This window comes from Canis lupus, chromosome 4 (genome assembly GCF_011100685.1).
Source record: "Canis lupus familiaris isolate Mischka breed German Shepherd chromosome 4, alternate assembly UU_Cfam_GSD_1.0, whole genome shotgun sequence".
In the NCBI taxonomy this organism is placed as follows: Eukaryota; Metazoa; Chordata; class Mammalia; order Carnivora; family Canidae; genus Canis; species Canis lupus.
Window position 1 is genome coordinate 4,525,849 of NC_049225.1, and position 21,936 is coordinate 4,547,784.

At 35.3% G+C, this 21,936-nt stretch overlaps 1 protein-coding gene across 6 annotated transcripts in view; it reads left to right on the top strand.

Moving 5' to 3' along the window:
* Positions 1–21,936, top strand: part of LYST (lysosomal trafficking regulator) — a 189,270-nt gene that overhangs the window by 47,040 nt on the left and 120,294 nt on the right. For 5 of the 6 annotated variants that reach the window (XR_005357742.1, XM_038533839.1, XM_038533842.1 and 2 more), the window contains exons 7-16: positions 1,513–1,674; positions 3,561–3,714; positions 5,880–6,106; positions 6,600–6,666; positions 10,765–10,874; positions 12,262–12,688; positions 15,467–15,611; positions 16,790–16,963; positions 20,055–20,215; positions 21,442–21,632. Coding sequence is in view for 5 of the 6 variants with exons in the window: in XM_038533839.1 (XP_038389767.1) it covers positions 1,513–1,674; positions 3,561–3,714; positions 5,880–6,106; positions 6,600–6,666; positions 10,765–10,874; positions 12,262–12,688; positions 15,467–15,611; positions 16,790–16,963; positions 20,055–20,215; positions 21,442–21,632 (1,818 nt within the window). In the remaining variant the exon portion in view is untranslated. The remainder of the gene's footprint in view (positions 1–1,512; positions 1,675–3,560; positions 3,715–5,879; positions 6,107–6,599; positions 6,667–10,764; positions 10,875–12,261; positions 12,689–15,466; positions 15,612–16,789; positions 16,964–20,054; positions 20,216–21,441; positions 21,633–21,936) is intronic. The other variant, XM_038533843.1, reaches the window with a different exon arrangement.

Below are 21,936 nucleotides of genomic sequence, written 5' to 3' on the forward strand. Positions count from 1 at the left end.
TTCATGCCCTCAAGAAGTGTACAGTTTAGCTTGAAATGCAAAATGCACACATGTCAAGGTTACCAACCCTGAAAGACATTCAATACACATCAAATGTCAGATGAGTAATAATGGACTTTGTGTTTCAAAGTTTAGACTACAGTCTCAGTGTGATACTGTTTGGTGTCCTGCTCAGGTCCCCTTTACCAAGCTGATGCACCCGTCTGCCACCTGCTACAAGGACTCACATCTACACTCATCTTCTGTAGTTGTGTGGGAAGGATGCTCGTAGCCAGTGATGCATAGAAGTAGCTCTGTGGAGTGGGGACAGTCCTTGTGGTGCCATTCAGGCTCCAGAGCTTCCCATGGAATTAGGCTGGAGCCAAGCATTTATTATCTGGATTCTCTCCCCACCCCACCCCCCACCCCCAATATATTCTGCTTTCTTAATGATCTTACAGATTTCTCCTGAGGGCATTTCCCAACTGAAAAGGAAATCCTCAGTTTCAGGCCCTGCTTCTAAGGAAACTTCAAATATGGCAGATCCCCTGTTAATACCTCACCCCTAACTGTTCTGTCAGCCAACAGACTCTCCCAACTGCCGTTCCATCTCCCTACTTCCTCCTATCTAAAAAATCTTGATGTTTTCACATGCTCACAGTTAAAAATCCAAACTCTTTTGGACAGCGTACAGAGCCCTTCAGTGTCTTGTTCTCACTTCCTTACCTATCTTCATCTCCTGCCATCCTTTTACCATGCTGCCATCAACCACTGAGCTGGCTGGCAGCTTCTCAAGATGCCACTCTTTGTTATTACTTCCATATGGTTTTCCACCTCGTATACTCTCCCCGTCTGCCCCCATGCCTGCTCTCTTTTACTTGTTCTTCATCATTCATCTCATACAAACCCTCCCCTGGGACACGTTTAACAGGTCTCTTAGGCACCTTCTCTCCTTTTGTTTCTTGGAGAACTTTTATAGCTCCAGTGTGGTCATCATCATATCTATGTGTATCTGTTTCTTATGCTGGACTGAGAAAATTCCTTAAGGGAGAAGTCAGTTTCATATCCATCTTTATGGCATCATCACCTAATACAGGACATAGGCAAACAGCAAGAGTTTCCTTCAAAGACAGAAGGGAGGGAGTAAAGGGAGAGGGGGGAAGGGATTAGAATGTAAGTACTTCTTAGAGTCTTACAGAAGCTCTAAGAATAAGTCATTTGTAAAATGTAGAGATGGTTAATCAAAACTCTGAAGTTTCAATTAATCTTTTTTGTGTGTGATACAGTTAATTTATGGTACATTAAAATTCAGAATGAAATAAGATTAGTGAAGCATTTGATAAATAAAAATGTTATTATTGATTGTAATGGTAGGTATTTGTATAAGAGCTAGATATTTATAGGCATTTTACTTCCATATCTATTACAAATAAATGGACTAGCTTTCCACTTATTAAGTAAATATTAATTTTGTCACCTTAATTTTTTAAAAGTATGTTATTAATTTTCTTAATATCCTTTATTTTACCTTAGAACTTTACTGTGGAAAATATATTGTTTGAAATGAGGGACCATCTTTCCCAGTCAAAGGTGATTGAAACAGAATTAGCAAAGCCTTTATTTGATGCCCTGCTTCGAGTTGCACTGGGGGATCATTCAGCAGATTTTGAACACCATGATGCTATGACTGAGAAGGTACGGACAAGATCCCGTTGTGTTGTTTGGGTCTGACCAGTAGAGGCAGATGTGTGTGGGATGGGACTAGGGCACTAATGAATGTGGTTAGAATGCATGGAACAGGATTTGGTCAGGTGAGTTCTGTAGGTCATATCTTCATCATGTAAGACGGACAGTGTTTACTCAGTGCCCTATCTCATAAAAAACAGAAGAGCAATGAGACATGCTTTTTTTTTCATCTAAGCTGACAGTTTACTGTGAATTACTCTCAGTGAGATAGAAATGTATTATTTGATTTGATAAGAACTACATATAACTGATAGTTTATTAAATGATAATTCAGGGATCCCTGGGTGGCGCAGTGGTTTAGCGCCTGCCTTTGGCCCAGGGCGCGATCCTGGAGACTCGGGATCGAATCCCACGTCGGGCTCCCGGTGCATGGAGCCTGCTTCTCCCTTTGCCTATGTCTCTGCCTCTCTCTCTCTCTCTCTCTCTCTCTCTGTGACTATCATAAATAAATAAAAAAAATAAAATTTTTTTAAATCTTACCATTAAAAAAAAAAGATAATTCAAGGATGATAATGACTCAGCTATCTTTTCTGATCCTATATTGGTACAGTTAGTATTTCCAGAACCTTCTATCCACTTTAATTTTAAATCACTCAACAGAAAAATGACTAGTATTTGCACAGAAATTAGCAATCATAGTTTTTAAATTAACATTTTTTTCTAAAAGGACTATTTTTTCTTCCTGAAACAGTGATGCATATTTAGTTCACTACCCTCTTCTTTCGTGTTTCTTTTACCTTTAACTAATTGTCATCTGTCCTTTATGTAACTTCTCTTTTAATTTCCCTGTCTAGGGATCCCTGGGTGGCGCAGCGGTTTGGCGCCTGCCTTTGGCCCAGGGCGCGATCCTGGAGACCCGGGATCGAATCCCATGTCAGGCTCCCGGTGCATGGAGCCTGCTTCTCCCTCTGCCTGTGTCTCTGCCTCTCTCTCTCTCTCTGTGACTATCATAAATAAATTAAATAAATAAATAAATAAATAAATAAATAAATAAAAAATAATTTCCCTGTCTAGCCATATATATGACATTTTATAATCTCCTGCCACAATATTTATGTTGCTATTTGTCATAACTTTAAAAAACTTACTGAAATAGCAGCTGATGCCTTCATATTCCTGAATCCATTGTTTTACTGGAAAATGTTAAAATACCTACTTTATTCTACTTTTAATTAATGTTGTTGCAGTAATACAGTACTCTGAGATTAAGTGAAAATGTTTTCTAAAATGAAGGTATTGGTAGCATTTTTATAAGAAAAAGATTTCATGCTGCAAGATATTGTACCAGAAGTTAATGCTAAAACTCTTGATTTTTTAAATGCTTGTAGACAATATGTTTCTGAAATCTTGAAATTAATCCCTTTGAATAATTTTTATGTCTACTCTGGTTATCTAGCTACTGAAAATTTTTATTTATAAAAATCCTATGGAGAAGTCTTCTTCCATGAACAAATGTGTAAAAATAATATTTATTTCCTAACATTAAATTGTAAGAAGTATAATGCTACCTGATTGTAGTTTCTAGTCATTTCCTATTATATAACTAGATGGAAATTTTATAGACTTCTTTTTCGGTGAAACTGAAATGACCTATAGCTTCATCTGTTAGAGACCCCCATTTCTGAGATGTTAATAAAGTTGAGAGATTCTGGAAAATTTTGCTGCATGAATTTCATAATTTATAGTGCTTCATGTTGATTCCTGAGATTTGTTTTCTCAAAGAAAACACTGAAGTCTCCCTTAAAATGACTAATAAACACTGAGTAATAAATATTCTAGTACTAAACATGAGCAGATATTAAAGCTTTTGCCTTCTAATTGCACTGATCCTATAGAGTCATCAGTCTGAAGAAGAATTGTCACCTCAACCTGGTGATTTTTCAGAAGAAGCTGAGGATTCTCAGTGTTGCAGTCTCAAACTTTTGCTAGAAGAAGGTTATGAAGCAGACGGTGAGAGCAATCCTGAGGATAGTGAAACCCGAGATGATGGTAAAATATCACTGAAGTACTTGTGATTAGATTTGCAAGTCAGATTATTAACTAGCAAAATAGTTACAATAATACCACTTTGGAATTTTGTATTGCCTTGCAATTTAAAAAGTGCATTGCTTCATTTTTATTTGATCTTAAGAATAGATCCTGGCATTTGTATATGCAACTTAAAACAAATATATTTTGTTATTGTCAACATTGACTGAATTCCTGAGAATGCAAGGGAAGAGAGAGTCCCTGCTTTCATCGATATTCTAGTAGAAAAAATAAACAATAGGTGTCAGAGTGAGCAACATAAAGAAAAAAAACAAGGTGATGTGGTAGTGAATGGTTGGTCAGAGAAAGCCTCACTGAAGATGTTCGGTTTATATTGAGGCCTAAATTTTAAAAATCTATCTCGGCAGAGACTGACAGGAAGAACATTTCAGGCAGTTTGTTATAAAGATTAAATAATATAAGGAATACAGGCATCTTTTTGTGACATTCAAGGATTTGTTACATCCAGGGATGCTGCAGCACAGATTTCTTCATAGCTCACCACAACCCGACTTTTCCCTAGGATGGAACTACATTGCACATGATCCTTTCTTTCTCTCTGGGCTTAAAACTTGGGTAGAGCAAGCAGAACAAGTTGATTGAAGTCAAGAGCTCTCTGGGAGGGCTCCATCTTTTTAATGTTGGCTTTATACCGTCCCAGTACTGCTAGTCTTCACTGTTTCCAGGAGCTTGTCTTCCTCAATCTAGTTTCTCTTTCCCATTGAATGAAGAAATAATCACAGATGTCCTGAAAAGGGCTTAATGGGCCCATAGAAAGTATTTGTTGGGCAGCCCCGGTGGTTTAGCGGTTTGGCGCCACCTTCAGCCCGGGGCGTGATCCTGGAGACCCGGGATTGAGTTCCGTGTTGGGCTCCCTGCATGGAGCTTGCTTCTGCCTCTGCCTGTGTCTCTGCCTCTCTCTCTCTCTCTCCCTCTTTCTCTGTGTCTCTAATAAATAAACAAAATCTTAAAAAAAAAAAGTATTCGTTTGTGTATAATAGAGTGAAAAGAACAAAAGCACAGCTACAAATTGAAGAATCTGCATATGTGTGTGGGTATATATAAGCTACGTATATAGCTTACTTGATTTATTAAACTATTCTTGTTTGTTTCTAGTTTTATTAAGAAATAAGTGACATATATCACTATATAAGGTTAAGTTATACAGCGTGATGGTTTGATTTACATATTTTGTGAAGTGATCATCACGATAGTATTAGTTAACATCCATCATCTTATATAGGTAAAGTAAAAAGAAAAGAAGAAAAAAAATTCTCCTTGTGATGAGAACTTTTAGGTTCTATGCTGCTGACAACTTATTTATGCATCACACAGCAGTATTAACTATGTCTATTACATCCCTGGTGCTTATTTATCTTGTAACTAGAGGTTTGTGCCTTTTGACTACCTTCCTCCATCTCTCCCCACCCCCACCTCTGAACAAGTGCTTTTAAAAAAATATTAGTTCAATGGTGTTGATTTTATCGGTGTACTGATATTTTATAACGACTTGTTCCTTTTATAGGTTTGCTAACTAGATCTTAATTTAAAGAACTCTGGTCTATGTAGACATTTATAAATTTCTTAACTACATGAACATTTTTTCAAAGAGCACAGTGGTCACTTTTAAGAGCACATCAGTCAAATTTTCCAAAATGTAATATTCAGCAACTGTTTCTCGCTTATGAAGAAGACAAAAGAAAGAATTCATCCAACCAATAGCCAAACCTATTATTTTAAAAATAACTAAGCAGGCAAATGAACTACCCTAGGATTTAGGTATTTTGGGAGTCAGAAAGTTTGGAATAGTATTTTTTCCCACTTATGTCGGAGGAATGTGTTAAATCTGTATCACATGTCTATAAAAGTTACTATGGATGTTTGTAATTCTATTGAAGTTCAAAATTACTTTTAAGCTACTCATTTATCTTCAAAATATCCACAAGACTTGATATCTAAGACTTGATTACTTACTGTAATCAAAAGTTACCTTGTAGGAAAAGGCTGTGTGAGAATCTTTTTATAAAGAGTGCTTTGCCACAAGATCTCCCTAAATGTTAAGTGAGATTTGAAATATTTATTCAGTGGTTAGGGAATAAATATCATTTTTTGTTTTCTTCTTTCAGGTGTAGACATAAAGCCTGAAGCAGAAAGTTTCAGTGCATCAAGCAGTCCAAAGGACTGGCTTGAAAACCTTACTGACGGGGAAATAATATATCCTGAGATTTGTATGCTAGAATTAAGCTTACTTTCTACTGGTAAAGCCAGACTTGATGTGCTTGCCCACGTATTTGAGAGTTTTTTGAAAATCATCAGACAGAAGGAAAAGAATATTTTTCTACTCATGCAACAGGTAAAAGATGCATTTAGTTAAATGTGTTCAAGATTTATCACATACATGCCCCAATCACTCATCTCCATATTTAGAACCCAACTTGTCTAAAAATTATTTGAGATGATTGCTTATCTTTTATAAGACCTTAGGTATGCTTTAACCTACAAGTGGATTCTAAAAATTCTATAGTTCTCTAAAGCCGCATTAAAAAAATGAATGTCATTAACTAATCCTCATTTATTTATGAGAAATTACATTTAATATATAGTTACTGTTTTTTAAAAACCAGAAAACAAAAACAGTATGAAAAAAATAAATGTATAAGCCACCTAAAATAGAAAGAAAATGAAAAGTGCATAATTGTGTACATAGCATTCTTCCCCATTATTTGAAAATATTTATATATGTATATATAGTAGAGTATCAAATCAGTTATTATGACAGTACAGTTGCTTCATGCTTTCATGAGGTAAGAAATTTAATTTCTTATGTTTTGTTTTTTAATCTTCAGGGAACTGTGAAAAATCTTTTAGGAGGGTTCTTGAGTATTTTAACACAGGCTGATTCTGATTTTCAAGGTGCGTTGAAACTGTTAGTTTTACACAATAGCTTTGAAATTATTTTGTTGTTATGTGAAATGAAGAGTTAATAATAATGACTTCAACTGGCATAGTGTCCTGTGGTTTCAAAAGTAGCTTTATATGCATCATCTCTTTTGTTATTCAGAATCACCCAGATAATAGAGTATCTTGATTTTATAGAGGAGAAAGTCACAATTCCAAGGGATCAAGTGAGTTGTTCATTGTCATGTACGTAGAAGTGGCCTTGCAAGGACTGTTCTCTGGTCCAAACACTGTGTTGCTGCTTTATCAGACATTGAGTGCCACTTTCTACTCTGTCCTTTCACAGACATTTGAAGAATTCATAATGAATATATAATATGGCTATAGGTAATAGAAACCTACTAGATTTTAGTTGGAGAAGTCTAACATACATGAAACATTGATTCAGATTTGTCAGATGTTTCCTCATGATTAAATTCAAGTGATTCATTTTTGGAAAGCAGACCTCATAAGTGACGTTCCTTTCACAGTGCATTGTTTTGTGGTTTGTAATGTCTGTATTTTATTACTGTGATGTTGACTTTGATCACTTGGTTAAGGTGGTGTCTTGCTGGGTTTCTGCCTTGTAAAGTTACTGTGGTTTTAATCATTGAATTTAAGAGGTTCCACATATATTCTAGATAAAAGCCTCTTATCAGATGTGTATGATTTGAAATATTTTCTCTCAATCTTTGGCTTACTTTTCACTTTCTTGATGATGTATAACTGAAGCACAAATTTTTTATTTTGATGAAGTCCAATGTATCTGTTTTGCTCTTGTCCCAGTACTTTTGATATCTAGGAAAGTCTAACTTCCTGTTACAGATAAAAAGTAAGTTTCTCCTCTCCGTATTTGCTGCTGTCTTCTTTTTTATATCCTAATTGTAATCTTAGGCCTTCTCAGATTGATCTTGCATATGTCTTAGCTTTCTGTCCCATTACCTACTTCTGTCTTTTTGTGTCATGTTTTGGGAGATTTCTCCCATTCTATTCTAACCTTTTGTTCAATTTTTAATTTTGGCAGTTATCTTTTAATATATAAGAGCTTCTTTTTTTTGGTTATTCCATATTCATATAAAGATATAATATCTTCTTAAGTTTATCTATCTAGTAACTAACATTATTTAGAAAGGTATCTTCCCTACTCTAAGTTATTTATTTTCTCTCTCAGGTCAATTTATCAATTTGTTTGTCTTTTATATCTTGGTTTTTCTTTTTTTTAATTTTTATTTATTTATGATAGTCACACACAGAGAGAGAGAGGCAGACATAGGCAGAGGGAGAAGCAGGCTCCATGCACCGGGAGCCCGACGTGGGATTCGATCCCGGGTCTCCAGGATCGCGCCCTGGGCCAAAGGCAGGCACCAAACCGCTGCGCCACCCAGGGATCCCATATCTTGGTTTTTCTTATTTATGTTGCTGATTCTCAAATATTTTGTGAACCTATTTTGCCCATTTCTGTTTAAGAAAGCTGTTGGAGGGACACCTGTGTGGCTTAGTGGTTGAGCATCTACCTTTGGCTCAGGTCATGATCCTGGGGTCCTGAGATTGAGTCCTGCATCAGGCTCCCCGTGGAGAGCCTGCTTCTTTCTCTGCCTGTGTCCCTGTCTCTCTCTGTGTATCTCTCATGAATAAATAAATAAAATCTTAAAAAGAGAGAGAGAGAGAGAGAGAGAGACGGACGGAGAGGGAGAGAGAAATCTGTTGGAGCCAATGCTGTAAATTTGCTTTTCTATTTGGCATCTTCCCTGAATGGGCAATCTGTTGAAGAGCTCTGTGTGGATGTACCAGTGGATGATAGAGGCTCCCCAAATACTATAATAAAGAGAGATTTATGTGGGAGGGCCATTAGGGCTACTGTTACCTTATAATGGCATCTTGCGTACATTAGAAAAATATATCCTCCACACATAGGGCTTGTCTTAGTGTATAGTGTTTCTGTTCAAGAGAAAGTCATCCCTTCATCTGGGCAACGTAGCCCAATGCCAGGATGCATGGTTTGGTCAGTAGAATTCAGATTTTATTTTAGCCCATATTTTTCCCCTTGGTTAAGCAACTTGGCCTGTCTGCAGACTGTACCTGTGTACCTGGTACCCCTGTTCCTGATGTCTCACTCTCCATCTCAGCTTTTGCCTGGGAATTCAGTGGGTTTCTTTAAAGAGTTATCAGGTTGGGGCATAAAAGTAAAAGCTGAGCTCTCTGTGCTCTTAATTCAGAATCAAGGAGAGATATAGGTGTTTCCAGACAGACCTTGTATTATTAACTCCTGCATCTGTAGCCCCATCCTTACTTCCTCTCCAGAATGTAGACAGACAGATGGGCTACTTCTCTGAGCCACTTTGTAATTCAAAGAGATTGTAAGCTACAGCTTTCTCTTTTATCTATCTACCCTTCCAGCTTCAAGAAATATTTTTAAACCTGATGTGCCCCCAGTGCCCACTGACCCCCACTTTTTTTTTTTTTTTTTTTACTTTTATGAGTTTCTTTCTTTTTGTAATTCTGTACTTTTAGTTCAGTGGGTTTTCAGTAGTAGACAAAGGCAAATATATGTAAATATATATATCTTCATTCCCTGATTTTGAACTGGAACCTTCTAGTTTTGAACTGAAAAAAAAAATAAGTCTAAGCACATACACACACTTTGATCATATTACTTTCTTCCGCCACCCACCCCCCATGATTATCTAACACTTTATTTTATAATGGTTTTTTTTTTTTATCAGAATCCTAGTTCGGTTCATATATTACATTAGCAGATATGTCTCAAGTCTTTTAATCTGTGGATGTCTACTCCCCTCCTGCCCCACAACAACACCCTCTTGCAGTTTTTGTTGTTGAAGAAGCCAGGTCATCTTGCACGAGGCATCTCCTGCAATTTTGGTGATTATGTCCCTGAGAGGTTGTTTAACATGATCCTCTCTGTCTTTTATTTCCTTTAATTGGTGGTAAGATCTAGAAACCTAATCAGATTTGAGTTCCATTTTTTGAGCAGAATATTTTATGGGCAGGAGTCTGTGCCTCTATCAGAGGCACGTAATGTCTGACTATCTCTTTTTGGGGGACCCTAGGAGCCGTGGATAGTCATAGCCTAGGGACTTAGAAAACAGTAACACACTATCATTTCATCTTCTTGGATAAGCTGGAATACTTAAAGAAAACTTGCTCTCATCAACTCTTTGGTTACTCTAAGATATAATTTGTAAAGGAAAGGCAGGAGAAATAATTATTTTCCTTTATTTACTAGTTTTCATAGTTCTTACTCTAAAACCTTTCATGGATTCATGTTACTTACAGGGTAAAGTCCATGCTGTTCTATAGTCTGGTTGCAAGTTTCTTTCCAGATACACCTATTACACTACTGCATCAGCTCGCTGCTTCTACAAAACACGGTGCTGAGACATCGCTTCTCTTCCCAGCTTGCACATCAGGATTATTTCTGTCATGTCTAAAATGGAGATAATATTTCATTTGTAGGACTTTTTTTTTGGTGAGGATTAGCTGAGATAATGCATGTAAATATACTTTGAACACTATAACGTGTGCTACAACTATTAGTTACTTTATTCTAAAAAGTTCTATGAATTTGTGTACTACCCATTATATTTTATTCTAAACTCCATGATGGAATGAGGAAAGTGTTCAAAATAATTGTTCATGATATAGTATTTTAATATCTTTAATATTTACACTTTTATTTATGTCATCTAATTTAGAAATTAAAAGTTATAACTTAAACAATTTCAAGATAAGAAGGTTGTAGAATATTTTATGGTACCTAAATAAGTGTCAACTTATTTAACAAATACTTTATTAATTTATGCTTCTTTAAATAATACCTCTCCTGTGAATTAACTATCTTTAAGAAAAGTAGGGTTTTTTTTTTTTTTTGTCAATGGGTTTGTTTGCACTTAATCATATTGCTATTTTTTCAGCACATTTTTGGATTATTAAATTGCTTGTAATCCATTGAAGATATGATAATAGTATTTGATCTCTTTCAGTGAAATTGTGTGTTTGGAACCTTTAATTATGTATTGGCTCTAATTTTTTTCCCCCTATCTTTCTTTAATTTAGCATGCCAGAGGGTATTGGTGGATCTTTTGGTATCTTTGATGAGCTCAAGAACATGTTCAGAAGAGCTAACCCTTCTTTTGAGAATATTTCTGGAGAAATCTCCTTGTACAGTAAATATACTATAATTTAAAATGTTTTCACTAATACCTAATAGAATATTTTTAAAAAATGATTTGGAAGTCACTAAGATCTCTCTTGTAATATGGAAGTTATTATGCAGTCAATTGTTATGTGTAAAGTTTTCAATCATTTTATTATTTGCACGTACTTAACTGTTTCACTTCTGTTTTGGCTAACCAGATATCATTGGGTTTATAGTCTCATTGCCTCATCCCACCCCTAGTTGTTGTGCTTAAGAAATGCTAAATAATTTTAATTTCTAAAGAACTTAATTATGAGTAGTTTACACTATTTGAAGGATTATCCTTTTTTAAGAAAATTACTATCTACCCTTCAAGTATTTTCTATCACTTCTTTCTATTGGTGTAGCTTAGTGACTTTTCGACTCTTTGCTGAGAAACTCATTTTTATAACCAAATCTTGACTAGAAGCATAAGCAAATAAAACAGAAAAGCTTAGAGCTACTTTCTTTGAAGCAAGGCCGAATGTTCCTGAGCCCTGCCCATATCACCACCTTATTCCAGCTCTGTGGAACACGAGGTTAAAAATCACTAAAGTAGACACTTGATAACTGACTGTATATATTGAATGTTTCTTTTACTTTTCTTGAGTGCAGTTCTCATTATCATCATCAACATTAGCTGTTATTTTATGCGTAGGGCATACACTGCATAGGGCATTGGACTAGGTTTCTTTTTTCTAGTTTACTTGTCTCTTAGGTATTACTTTTCTCTTTAATTAAATGCTCATTTCCTCTCTTATCTTTTCTACAGTTCTGCATTTCAGTTTAACCCAAAATTTTTAATTAATGAATAAAACCTAAAAACTCTTATTTCAGTTTACCAAACAGATGAAAGAAAATTTATTTGATTAGGGAAGAGTCATGTAGAATAAGTTGGAAAGTAGTTAAGCCACTCAATGTTATGAAGCCAGTCATGCTATAAATATCATTTGAAATCTGGAGAATTTTTAAGATCTCTGGTTCTATCCCTCACTTAAAAATAATTGAGAGAAGTAACTATAGCCTACTTGAAAATAAACCTCTTTCTTTAGTAGAAATGATACCAGGTATAATTATTGTATTTAATTTCTAATACTTAAAACCAACTCATAACTTTTAGGCTTGTACCAAAAAAAACCCCACCTAAATCTAAAATTAACCACAAGAGATTATATATTTTAAGAATAAAATCTCCATTTCATATCTTATGAGCATTTTAATGCTATGTTGGATATGAAAGTACATAACTAGGAATGCTGATATGTTTGTGGGTGAGCTTGTACCTTCATTTATAACCTGAATTCCAAAATTATTATGTACTTTGTACATATTACATACATGATCGTCACATTTTATTTGTTTTTCATTTTCTCTAGGAAGTTCTTCTTGTGGGTATTCTGAAAATTATTGAAAGCGACATTATAATGAGCCCTTCACAGTACCTAACCTTTCCCTTACTGTATACTCCAAATTTAAGCAATGGCGTCTCATCACAGAAGTGTCCTGGCATTCTAAACAGTAAGGCCCTGGGATTATTAAGAAGAGCACGGAGTTCTCGGAGCAGGAAGGAGGCGGACAGTGAGAGTCTCCCGCAGCAGCTGCTTTCCTCCTGGCACATTGCTCCAATCCACTTGCCTTTGTTGGGGCAGAACTGCTGGCCTCACCTGTCAGAAGGCTTCAGTGTCTCCCTGTGGTTTAACATCGAGTGCATCCAGGAAGCTGAGAGCATCATGGAGAAAGGAAAGAAGATCAAGAAAAGAAATAAATCCTTAGTTTTACGGGACAGTAGTTTGGACAGAACAGGTATGATGTTCCTGTTATCTGTTACCTCTTACGCTTTTTTCAGACAGCATTTTGGGTTGAGCTGTAAGAATACAGTGACATTCTCATGTGCTCTGAGCATGTTCTTCTCCCTAAGTGCCTTAGTGATGGCAGGCCCTGACTTACCAAAGCCTGGGTTGTCAGATAGCTTTGAAAACTTCATTTTCTTCTGTATTTTTTGCTTTGGGGTGAGGGTTGAGGGTTCTATGGTGGCAGGACCACCACATATACAACTTCCTGGGGGTCACCAGCCCCATTTCCTGACTTTTTCCTGTTCCTGTTACTGGATTAGGGTGATTCCTGATGTTAGAGAAGGAGAAGATGCAACCCTAAGGCCACTTTTCCATCTTTCTGTTCCCTACACCCCAGCCCCCGTGAGCCCCACTTCATCTCCTTTCTTTCTTGTAGCTCACCTCTCCTCCTCGTGCCTCATCCTACCTCAGTGCCCCCTCCTGGTTCCTGTCACAGCATGTCTGGATGTGTCAGCCTTTCTTCAGAGTTAGAATCTTTCCCATTCTAGTGCCTTCTATGATCACTTTTATGCTTCCATTAAGCTCTGCCTCATTCCTCATATGATGAGGGCAGGAAGAACCTGTTTGCTAAAAAGCAGGTTATTGTGGTGAGAAGTAATACAGGGCTAATTAATAGAGGCCATGGGGTGAATGAAATGACTAGAGGAGACAGACGGTTAGGGGTTTATGGTTATTGGGAGGTCCCGGCTTCAGGAGCTCTAATTGCACAGAGCTTACATGCCCCACTGGCACCCGGCTACAGAGCACGATGCCTTCAGGGCAGGTTCTCCACCACTGACTCACACAGATAGAAAGGAAAGACTGTAATGACACTCTCAAGACCAAAGAGTAGGAAATGTCACCTGATATCCACAGGTAGAGCTCTGGATTCACTCCTCCAGACACATTTCCATGTTCTCAGCATAGCATACTTAGGTACTTTTGTGGGTTAGCCTAGAAAGCCAAACTTTTTTTGAAATAAGGTAGTTATAGCATTTTCTTTTATGAATTGAATTTTGCCATCTAAGAATTGATAGCCCCAAAGCAACACATATGTGATCCTGTTGATGATGCTGTCTCATGTGCATTGAGTGCTCTCTCTATGGGCATCACTTTGCTCTACTCTTTCTACATATGTTTTTAACCCTCACAACTACTCAGTAAGGTAAGTGCTCATACTGTCCATATTTGTAGATGAAATTATACAGCATGACCAACTTATATAGCTGGTAAGTGATGGAAAGGGATTTAAATTCACCTATATTTAATTCCAGAGCTCAAATGCCACCACTACACTCTAAACAGTACAGACTGCTTTCTTGTATTTAAGTGGGGGTGATCACAATGTAAACAGGCTCTAATAAAATGAAATAAGTATACATAGTGACCTGAGAAAAGTCAGTATTGGGAAGTTTTTAAAATTTTTATTATAAAAATATGTTAGAAAACATGTATTTTAGAAAGAGGACCCTACATAAATATTTAAAAAGAACATTTAAAAAATAGTATATATCCCAAAATTATGAAGGGAACGATGAAGAAAATATTATAGTGATAATGCATCCTTTGCCACTAAACCAACTTTGTGACATTAAGCAAGTTCTTGAACCTCTCAGCACCTCAATTCTATCACCCTCTAAATGGAGACAATAAAATTTACCTCATAAGATTGTTATGCGCATTAAATTAAGAAATATTTGTCGTATTCCTACCTAACAGCACCTGCGTACACATGCTTTTTGTTATAGTCTTTTATTTATGCAAAGTCAGTTTTGACATAGAAACATTAGTGTCATATCAGCCATGAGTTCTCTATACATCTCGTTATCTTTTGCAACAGTTCTCCAAATAATGAATTTAACTCTTCCTTTTAAAGACTACAATTGTTTAAGAGGTGTATTCTGAAAAATTGATAGGGTTTATAACTGTTGAAAAATGGCAACAAATATATATGCTGCCTAATAACTGATAGTGTTCGTCTTCTCAGAAAGTCTGAGCCCTCAGATGTGCATTTTGGTGCATCTTCATTAACATAGCTTTACGTAAAGTCACGCAGCATAGTAGCAGGAAGTGTGGGTGGCTTGAGGATTCAGCTCACTATACATACTTAGATGGTGCTAGAATTAGCTGGATAAGAAACTAAGTCAGGATGAATAACCAGACAGTCCAAAGCATATAGCATTTCCTTAGCACACCTTAGAGAAACATTTTAGAATTTTAGACTCACTTAGCAATTATATTCAAAGATGACTCATCAGGGAGCCTACACAGGAATATATTTAAACACCACAATTTTTCTAAAATCAATTTTTAAAAATCATGCTATTGTAATAATATAGGATGATTGGAGTAGTGCATGTGACAATGTGTGCTCCCTGGGCTGGGATCCATAATGTCAGAGTGGCCCAATCCAATCAATAAAAGAATTGTGGCACAGATTGTAATAGGTCACTGCAGTGACCTATTACATCAGCAGTCTGTTCATTCCCCCAATTAGCCCTCAGTTATCATGTATTTTGAAACATTTAATAAAACTTCTAATGCATTCCATTACTGTTTTCACTCCTGGGGCTTTTTTGGAGTTAACATCAGAACTTTGGGAATATTGTTTGAAACAGGTCAGGTTCTGACATCCAGGTAAATAATTTACTACAAATGAACAACCACACTTTGTGTTCTTTTAAATTCACTTTTCTACTCAGTTTTTATCAACTGCTTTACTGATTATTCTAACATCTTTTTACCATAGAAAACAACAGTCCAGAATGTGCAGAGTACACAAATCCTGGTGAAAGGCTCATAGAAGAAGGATGTATTCACATGATTTCATTGGGATCCAAAGCGCTGATGATCCAAGTGTGGGCTGATCCCCACAATGGCACTTTTATCTTTCGGTATTGATTATCCTCAACTGCCCATGAATAGATCATGTATTTAAATAATCTATGTGAGACATTAATGTGAAATCTGCTAATAAAGATCACTACAGCAAATCATAAGAATAGTATTTAAAAAGAAGATACAGGGGATCCCTTGGTGGCTCATCAGTTCAGCTCCTGACTTTGGCCCAGGGCGTGGTCCTGGAGACCCGGGATCAAGTCCCGCGTCGGGCTCCCAGCATGGAGCCTGCTTGTCCCTCTGCCTGTGTCTCTGCCTCTCTCTCTTTCTCTCTGTCTATCATAAATAAATAAATAAATAAATAAATAAATAAATAAATAAACAAACAAACATTCTAATAGTTATTAATACCACCTTTGTAACAATATATTATTCATTCCAAAAATCTGTAACTGAACTCTAAAGTAGATTATGTTAATTCTCAGATTTTAGACCAAATACTTGCTGAGGTATTATCTATGGAACTATTCTGTTAGATTGCAATTACCTTAAGATGTTATTATCAGACAGCTGTTTTCCGTGCAGATTATGTATTTAATAGGCATTATCTGATCAACTTCAGTTCTTACAATCTTGTCTTTTTTTCCTACCTCCTTTGTTAACTAGTGTAGATATAAATCTTTTACTTGTATTGAGTATGAATAGTATGATACTATTTTTATAAAACTTTAAACCAAAATACGTTATTTAGATGATACATGCTTTTTGTTGTAAATGTTACTTGGTACTTTATATACATCCTATCTTAATTCTCTCAGTAGTCCTTCCAAGTGGGATAGACCTCTAGTACATCCTGGCATTTAGACATTTATGTACAACATGTATTAATTTTTGTATGAACCAACTATTACATTTTAATGTCTAAAAGAGCAATGACTGTAGAAATAGTAACAATAAAGGGTTTTTTTGCAAATTGAATTTTGAAAATTAATGCCTAAATTATTAGCACCAGCAAATGAGCATCATCTCATGAATTGAGGTAATACTATAAGAAAATAACTAAGCATATTTTATGGTATAAAACAATGACCTACTGACCTTTCAGGTTAGTTTAAAAGTAGAACTGCTTTTTAATCTCATTTAAATATCTAGAATTATTGTTGTTATACATTTATTAAATGCTGAGATCAGAAATTTCATGTTTTCAGCCTATACTTTTTCTCTTTTTTTATAGTATGTGCCTGGATTCAAATGATGATATGAAAGCTGTTTTACTGGCACAGGTTGAATCACAGGAGAATATTTTCGTCCCAAGCAAATGGCAGCATTTAGTCCTTACCTACTTACAGCAGTCCCAAGGGAAAAAGAATAACCATGGGAAAATCTCCATATGGATTTCTGGGCAGAGGTTTGAAACATTTTTAGTAAACACTAACTTCAGTTACATTTTTAAGTTTAGTCTGTCATAGCTTCTGAAATATGTTACAGAAAACTATAGATAAAATGTCCTGTATGTTAATGCAAGAATCTGTGTCAGAGTTGGATATTTTTTCCTATTTATCACTTTAACACAAAATTAATTTCTCATACTAGTAACTATTGAAAATTAACATTTGGGTTTGGGGGAACATGCAGAAATCTGGACACTTAGACATTTATGTAGAATATACGTTAGATCAAGGAACAGAACCTATAATTTGGTCCTTCATGTCTATACATTTATAAGATGACTCCACAAGAAATTATTTCAATTAATTGACTAATCAGGCTAATACCTAATTTTTTTAAGGCTAATACCTAAATTAAGTCAGATTTCAAAAGAAGTTAGAATGACTAGAGAAAAATATAAGCCAGTGTGTCAGGTGATAGATTGAGATAGGGTCCTAGAAATGTACCAGGTGATAGATTCAGGTATAACACTGTGTGATGTTTACCGACCAGGAGAATTGTGGGTCAAGTTAATAAGAAATATTTTCTGGAATATCTTAATGTAAAACTTAACCCCAAGAGAGCTATCTTGGATTTGTAAGAGTTGGGAAGTATTTTATGAATGAAATAACATGAAAGCGGATACAGAATTGGAAACTGGTATAGCATGGAATGGGATCAAGCTGGCTCGAAGAAAGATCCTAAGTTGAATAATGAGAAAGAAAAACGAATGGATATGGTAAAGCTGATGGGCAAGTTTTGAATTTCAAGATGAGGCATCTAGAATGTAAGGAATGGACTATAAAATATTGCATACCTGTTATGTTAAAGATCTTTTGCTAGGTGCATTATAAACATTACCTCCTAATTCTCTCAAATATCCCTTGAAGTAGATTAGACCACAGAAACAATATATGCCTTAGCGTAGATGAATCTATTTTTAGTCATTCATTTGTTCATCCATTAAATCTATATTGAGGAATTACTGTGTACCCACCATGTGCCGTAGTGGGCCTGAGGGAAATGGTAAACAAGACTCAAGACTCAAGTTCCATGCCTTTTTGGAACTCACAGTCTAATGGGGAAGCAGCAACAAGCAAACAGTTAAATGAATATATACAAATTATGACAAATATTGTGGAGATAAAACAGATCCCTAGACAGAAAATAACTGGTTTTCTACTTAAGAGGTGGATCAGGAAAGGCCTCTTTGGGCAAGGATTATTTGAGACCTCAAGGGGAGATGGAGCATGCTCTGAACAGAGGAGAGGAAAGGCCTGTGAAAACAAAGGGAAGGCTGTGTGCTGGGTCATTGCTGAAAGGGAGGCTATCAAGTTAATGGCTTCCAGCTGTCCAGCCTCAATGCTAGAGGAAGGCAGAGGAGATGGGGTCTGTGAATGACCTGGAGTAGTCAGTCCCTGGTATCTGCCACAGGAAAGAACAGGCTTTGGAAAAAAAATCAAGACTTCAGTTTTTGTGTATTCATTTTTAAAATACATGGAAATATGCCATTGAAGCTTCTCTATTCCAAATAAAATATTTTCTGAGACAGCCAATTAGTAAATTTTTTTCAGAACCTTGAGTGAGATCCGTTGGAGTTGGGGATAGGGCTGGAATAGTGAACCTCTTTCTCTTGGACTCTTTTCGCATTTCTTGAGCTCTCAACATGTGCCCGGCACTGTATTCAACACCTTACACAAATTACCTCATTTGGTCCTCCTGATAACACTAGGAAGTAGGCATATTGTTTTCTCTGTTTTACATATGAGAAAGTTGAGACCCAAAGTGGGGGGTAAAGTCATGTCACAAGAATGGAATACACCGGAAACTTGAACCCAGATACAACCCATGTTTTAGAACCTGAAGATTTATTGCCCCACAGCTTTTTTTTTTTTTTTCTGAATCAGACCACCTGACAGCTATAGGAGTCCTAAACTATTAGACTTGTTCAGAGTGGGAGTTTAGATTAGATTGTTCATTGTAGACAGTTAGTGAGCATAGCCACTGAATTCACATATTTCTATATTACTTTGAAGGAATTCATTTTTACCATTTGGTACAAAGTAATGATTTCATTTGTTAATAGAACAATGAGCAAGTGACCAAGGACAAATACATTATTCCTTTGATTAAAATTTGGTACTATCTTTATCACTTTCTGAACTAATAGAATAATTTCTATAACACATTTCCAGAGAATGTTTTTAATAATACATAATGACACTTAAAAACAAATTATTAATAGTTTATGTTGTTATTTAATGATGAGCACACAAATCTGGTAGAAATACATGGCACATAGTAGCTATTTAATATTTATCAAATTCATCTTGTAAAGCATTTACCCTTAAAAACTATATTAAGTCATACTGCCAATAGGTGGCAGTAGTGCTTCAGTCATGGCCATATATTTGGTTCAAGAAAGATGCAGGTAATAGAAATGATCTTACTCTAATGTTGTATATCAGTTATAACTCAATTTTTAAAAGTTGTCTCATATCTTTATCAGAAAATATTTCTTTAAAATAAATTTATATGTTAAATATGAAACAGAAAGCCTTAGGGAAGAGATTTTAAATAAATAGATATACCAATGTAGAATTTCTCATTAAGAGCTAACCATGTCTGCATATTCTATCTTATTTATAAACTTTACCTTTATAAGTTACCTTAATTATCTTACTATGGAGCTTAAAATATTCACCAAATAGGGATAGAACTTAGCATACTATACTTCCAACTAGATAATGAAGTCCTCTTGTCATGTGTGTCTCTCTTTGAGAAAACATTTGAAGGATTTTTTTTTTTTTTTTTTTTTTTGTCATTTGGTACAAAGTAATGATTTCTTTTGTTAATAGAGCAATGAGCAAGTGACCAAGGACAAATATATTATTCCTTTGATTTAAATTTGATACTATCTTTATCACTTTCTGAACTAATAGAATAATTCCCATCACCAGCTCTGTGATACTAAACCAAGACTGTTCAAGAATTTCCCATTATTAAACATTCATACTTTTGAAATACTCTAAGTCACTGAAATAATTGATTTAACTTTGTTTTTGATGCAGGAAGCCTGATGTTTCTTTGGATTTTGTGCTTCCAAGAAGAACAAGTCTATCATCTGATAGCAATAAAACATTTTGCATGATTGGCCATTGTTTATCATCCCAAGAAGAGTTTTTACAGTTGGCTGGAAAATGGGACCTGGGAAATTTACTCCTCTTCAATGGTATATTTTTCTCCTTTGAAGAACTTCTAAATTTTTCTCTCAGATAACAAGTTATTAAACTAATAAATTATCCAGGATAAGATATTAATCCCTCTTCCTTCACTTAAGTAAGTACTATACTACTTAGATGCCAGGATGCACTTTTAAAATATTTTAACATTTTTATATTGGAGATGTTTCTTACAATTGATATATACATTTATTTTTTTTTATTTTTTATTTATTTATGATAGTCACACACAGAGAGAGCGAGAGAGGCAGAGACATAGGCAGAGGGAGAAGCAGGCTCCATACACCGGGAGCCCGACGTGGGATCCGATCCCGGGTCTCCAGGATCGCACCCTGAGCCAAAGGCAGGCGCCAAACCGCTGCGCCACCCAGGGATCCCGATATATATATTTAATGTAGGGATGTACGTCATACCCCAACCCCTCTCCTCCAAAAAGAAAGCTTATATTAAATCAATTTTATTAAAAAAAATCAATTTTATTTTATAATCCTGGAATATGCAGTATTATGACAAGTAAACTTAGAATGGTTGTCTCTCTTAAAATTTTAGGGTATTCTATAAAAATAATAAATTTTAGGGAAAATATGTTTAAAAAAAATATATATATATATATCACTAAACCTGACACATAATAACATTCAGGCAGTGCTTATTGAATATATAGATGGATGGAAGGAATAGAGACATCAATCCATATTTATTTTAAAAAGAAATTTACTGATTATAGTTTCCATTTACTTAAAAAAAAAAAAGGCAGAACAAAACCAAAATAGCTGTTTTCTATTTAAGGAACAAATAGAAATTTTGATTTTATTTTATCACAAGCTTCACAGTTAACTTTGTATATTCATTTTCCATCCGTAGTTGGCATAGGTTATTTGCTAATGAAACCAGATTGGAATTTGAGGCTTTATCAATTTTATTGAGATAAAAGAATCTAGCAAAATAAATTAATTCTTGATTTCTTGCTTTTTATGAAAAATTCTGCTTGGGTGTCTGGATGGCTCAGTTAGTTAAGCATCAGCCTTCAGCTCAGGTTATGATTCTGGGATGGAGTACCCAACATCTCAGCATCGGGCTTACTGCTTAGCACGGAGTCTGCTTCTCCCCCAGCTGCCTCTTCCCCAGCTCGTACTCTCAAATAAATAAATGTAAAGTCTTAAAACATTCTGACTGGAGTGATCTAAATCAGTAAGCTTATTTTTCTGCTATTCAGGAGCTAAGATTGATTCACAAGAGGCCTTTTATCTATATGCTTGTGGACCCAACCACACATCTATAATGCCATGCAGATATGGCAAGCCTGTGAATGACTACTCCAAATATATTAATAAAGAAATTTTGCAATGTGAACAAATAAGAGAACTTTTTATGACCAAGAAAGAAGTGGACATTGGTCTCTTAATTGTAAGTTTTCATTTTATGATTTTTAACTTTATAGTAACTGATAATTAAATATAGTAACTGTTCATTAAATATGTAATTAGCTATCAATTAAATTTCTAAAGTTTCTCTTCTTTCTTTCTCAACATTTTTGTTCCTTAAAACTCAGTTTTTTCTTTAAAACAATTTAAATACTCAGAAATTTTTTTCAGGTTTCAAATTTTTATCCCCTTTTCCTTAGAACTATATTTCTATACTAAGTATTGGTTTAGTTTACATCTCCTGATCATTTAAGAAAAATGTTTATGATATAGTGAAAATATAACAT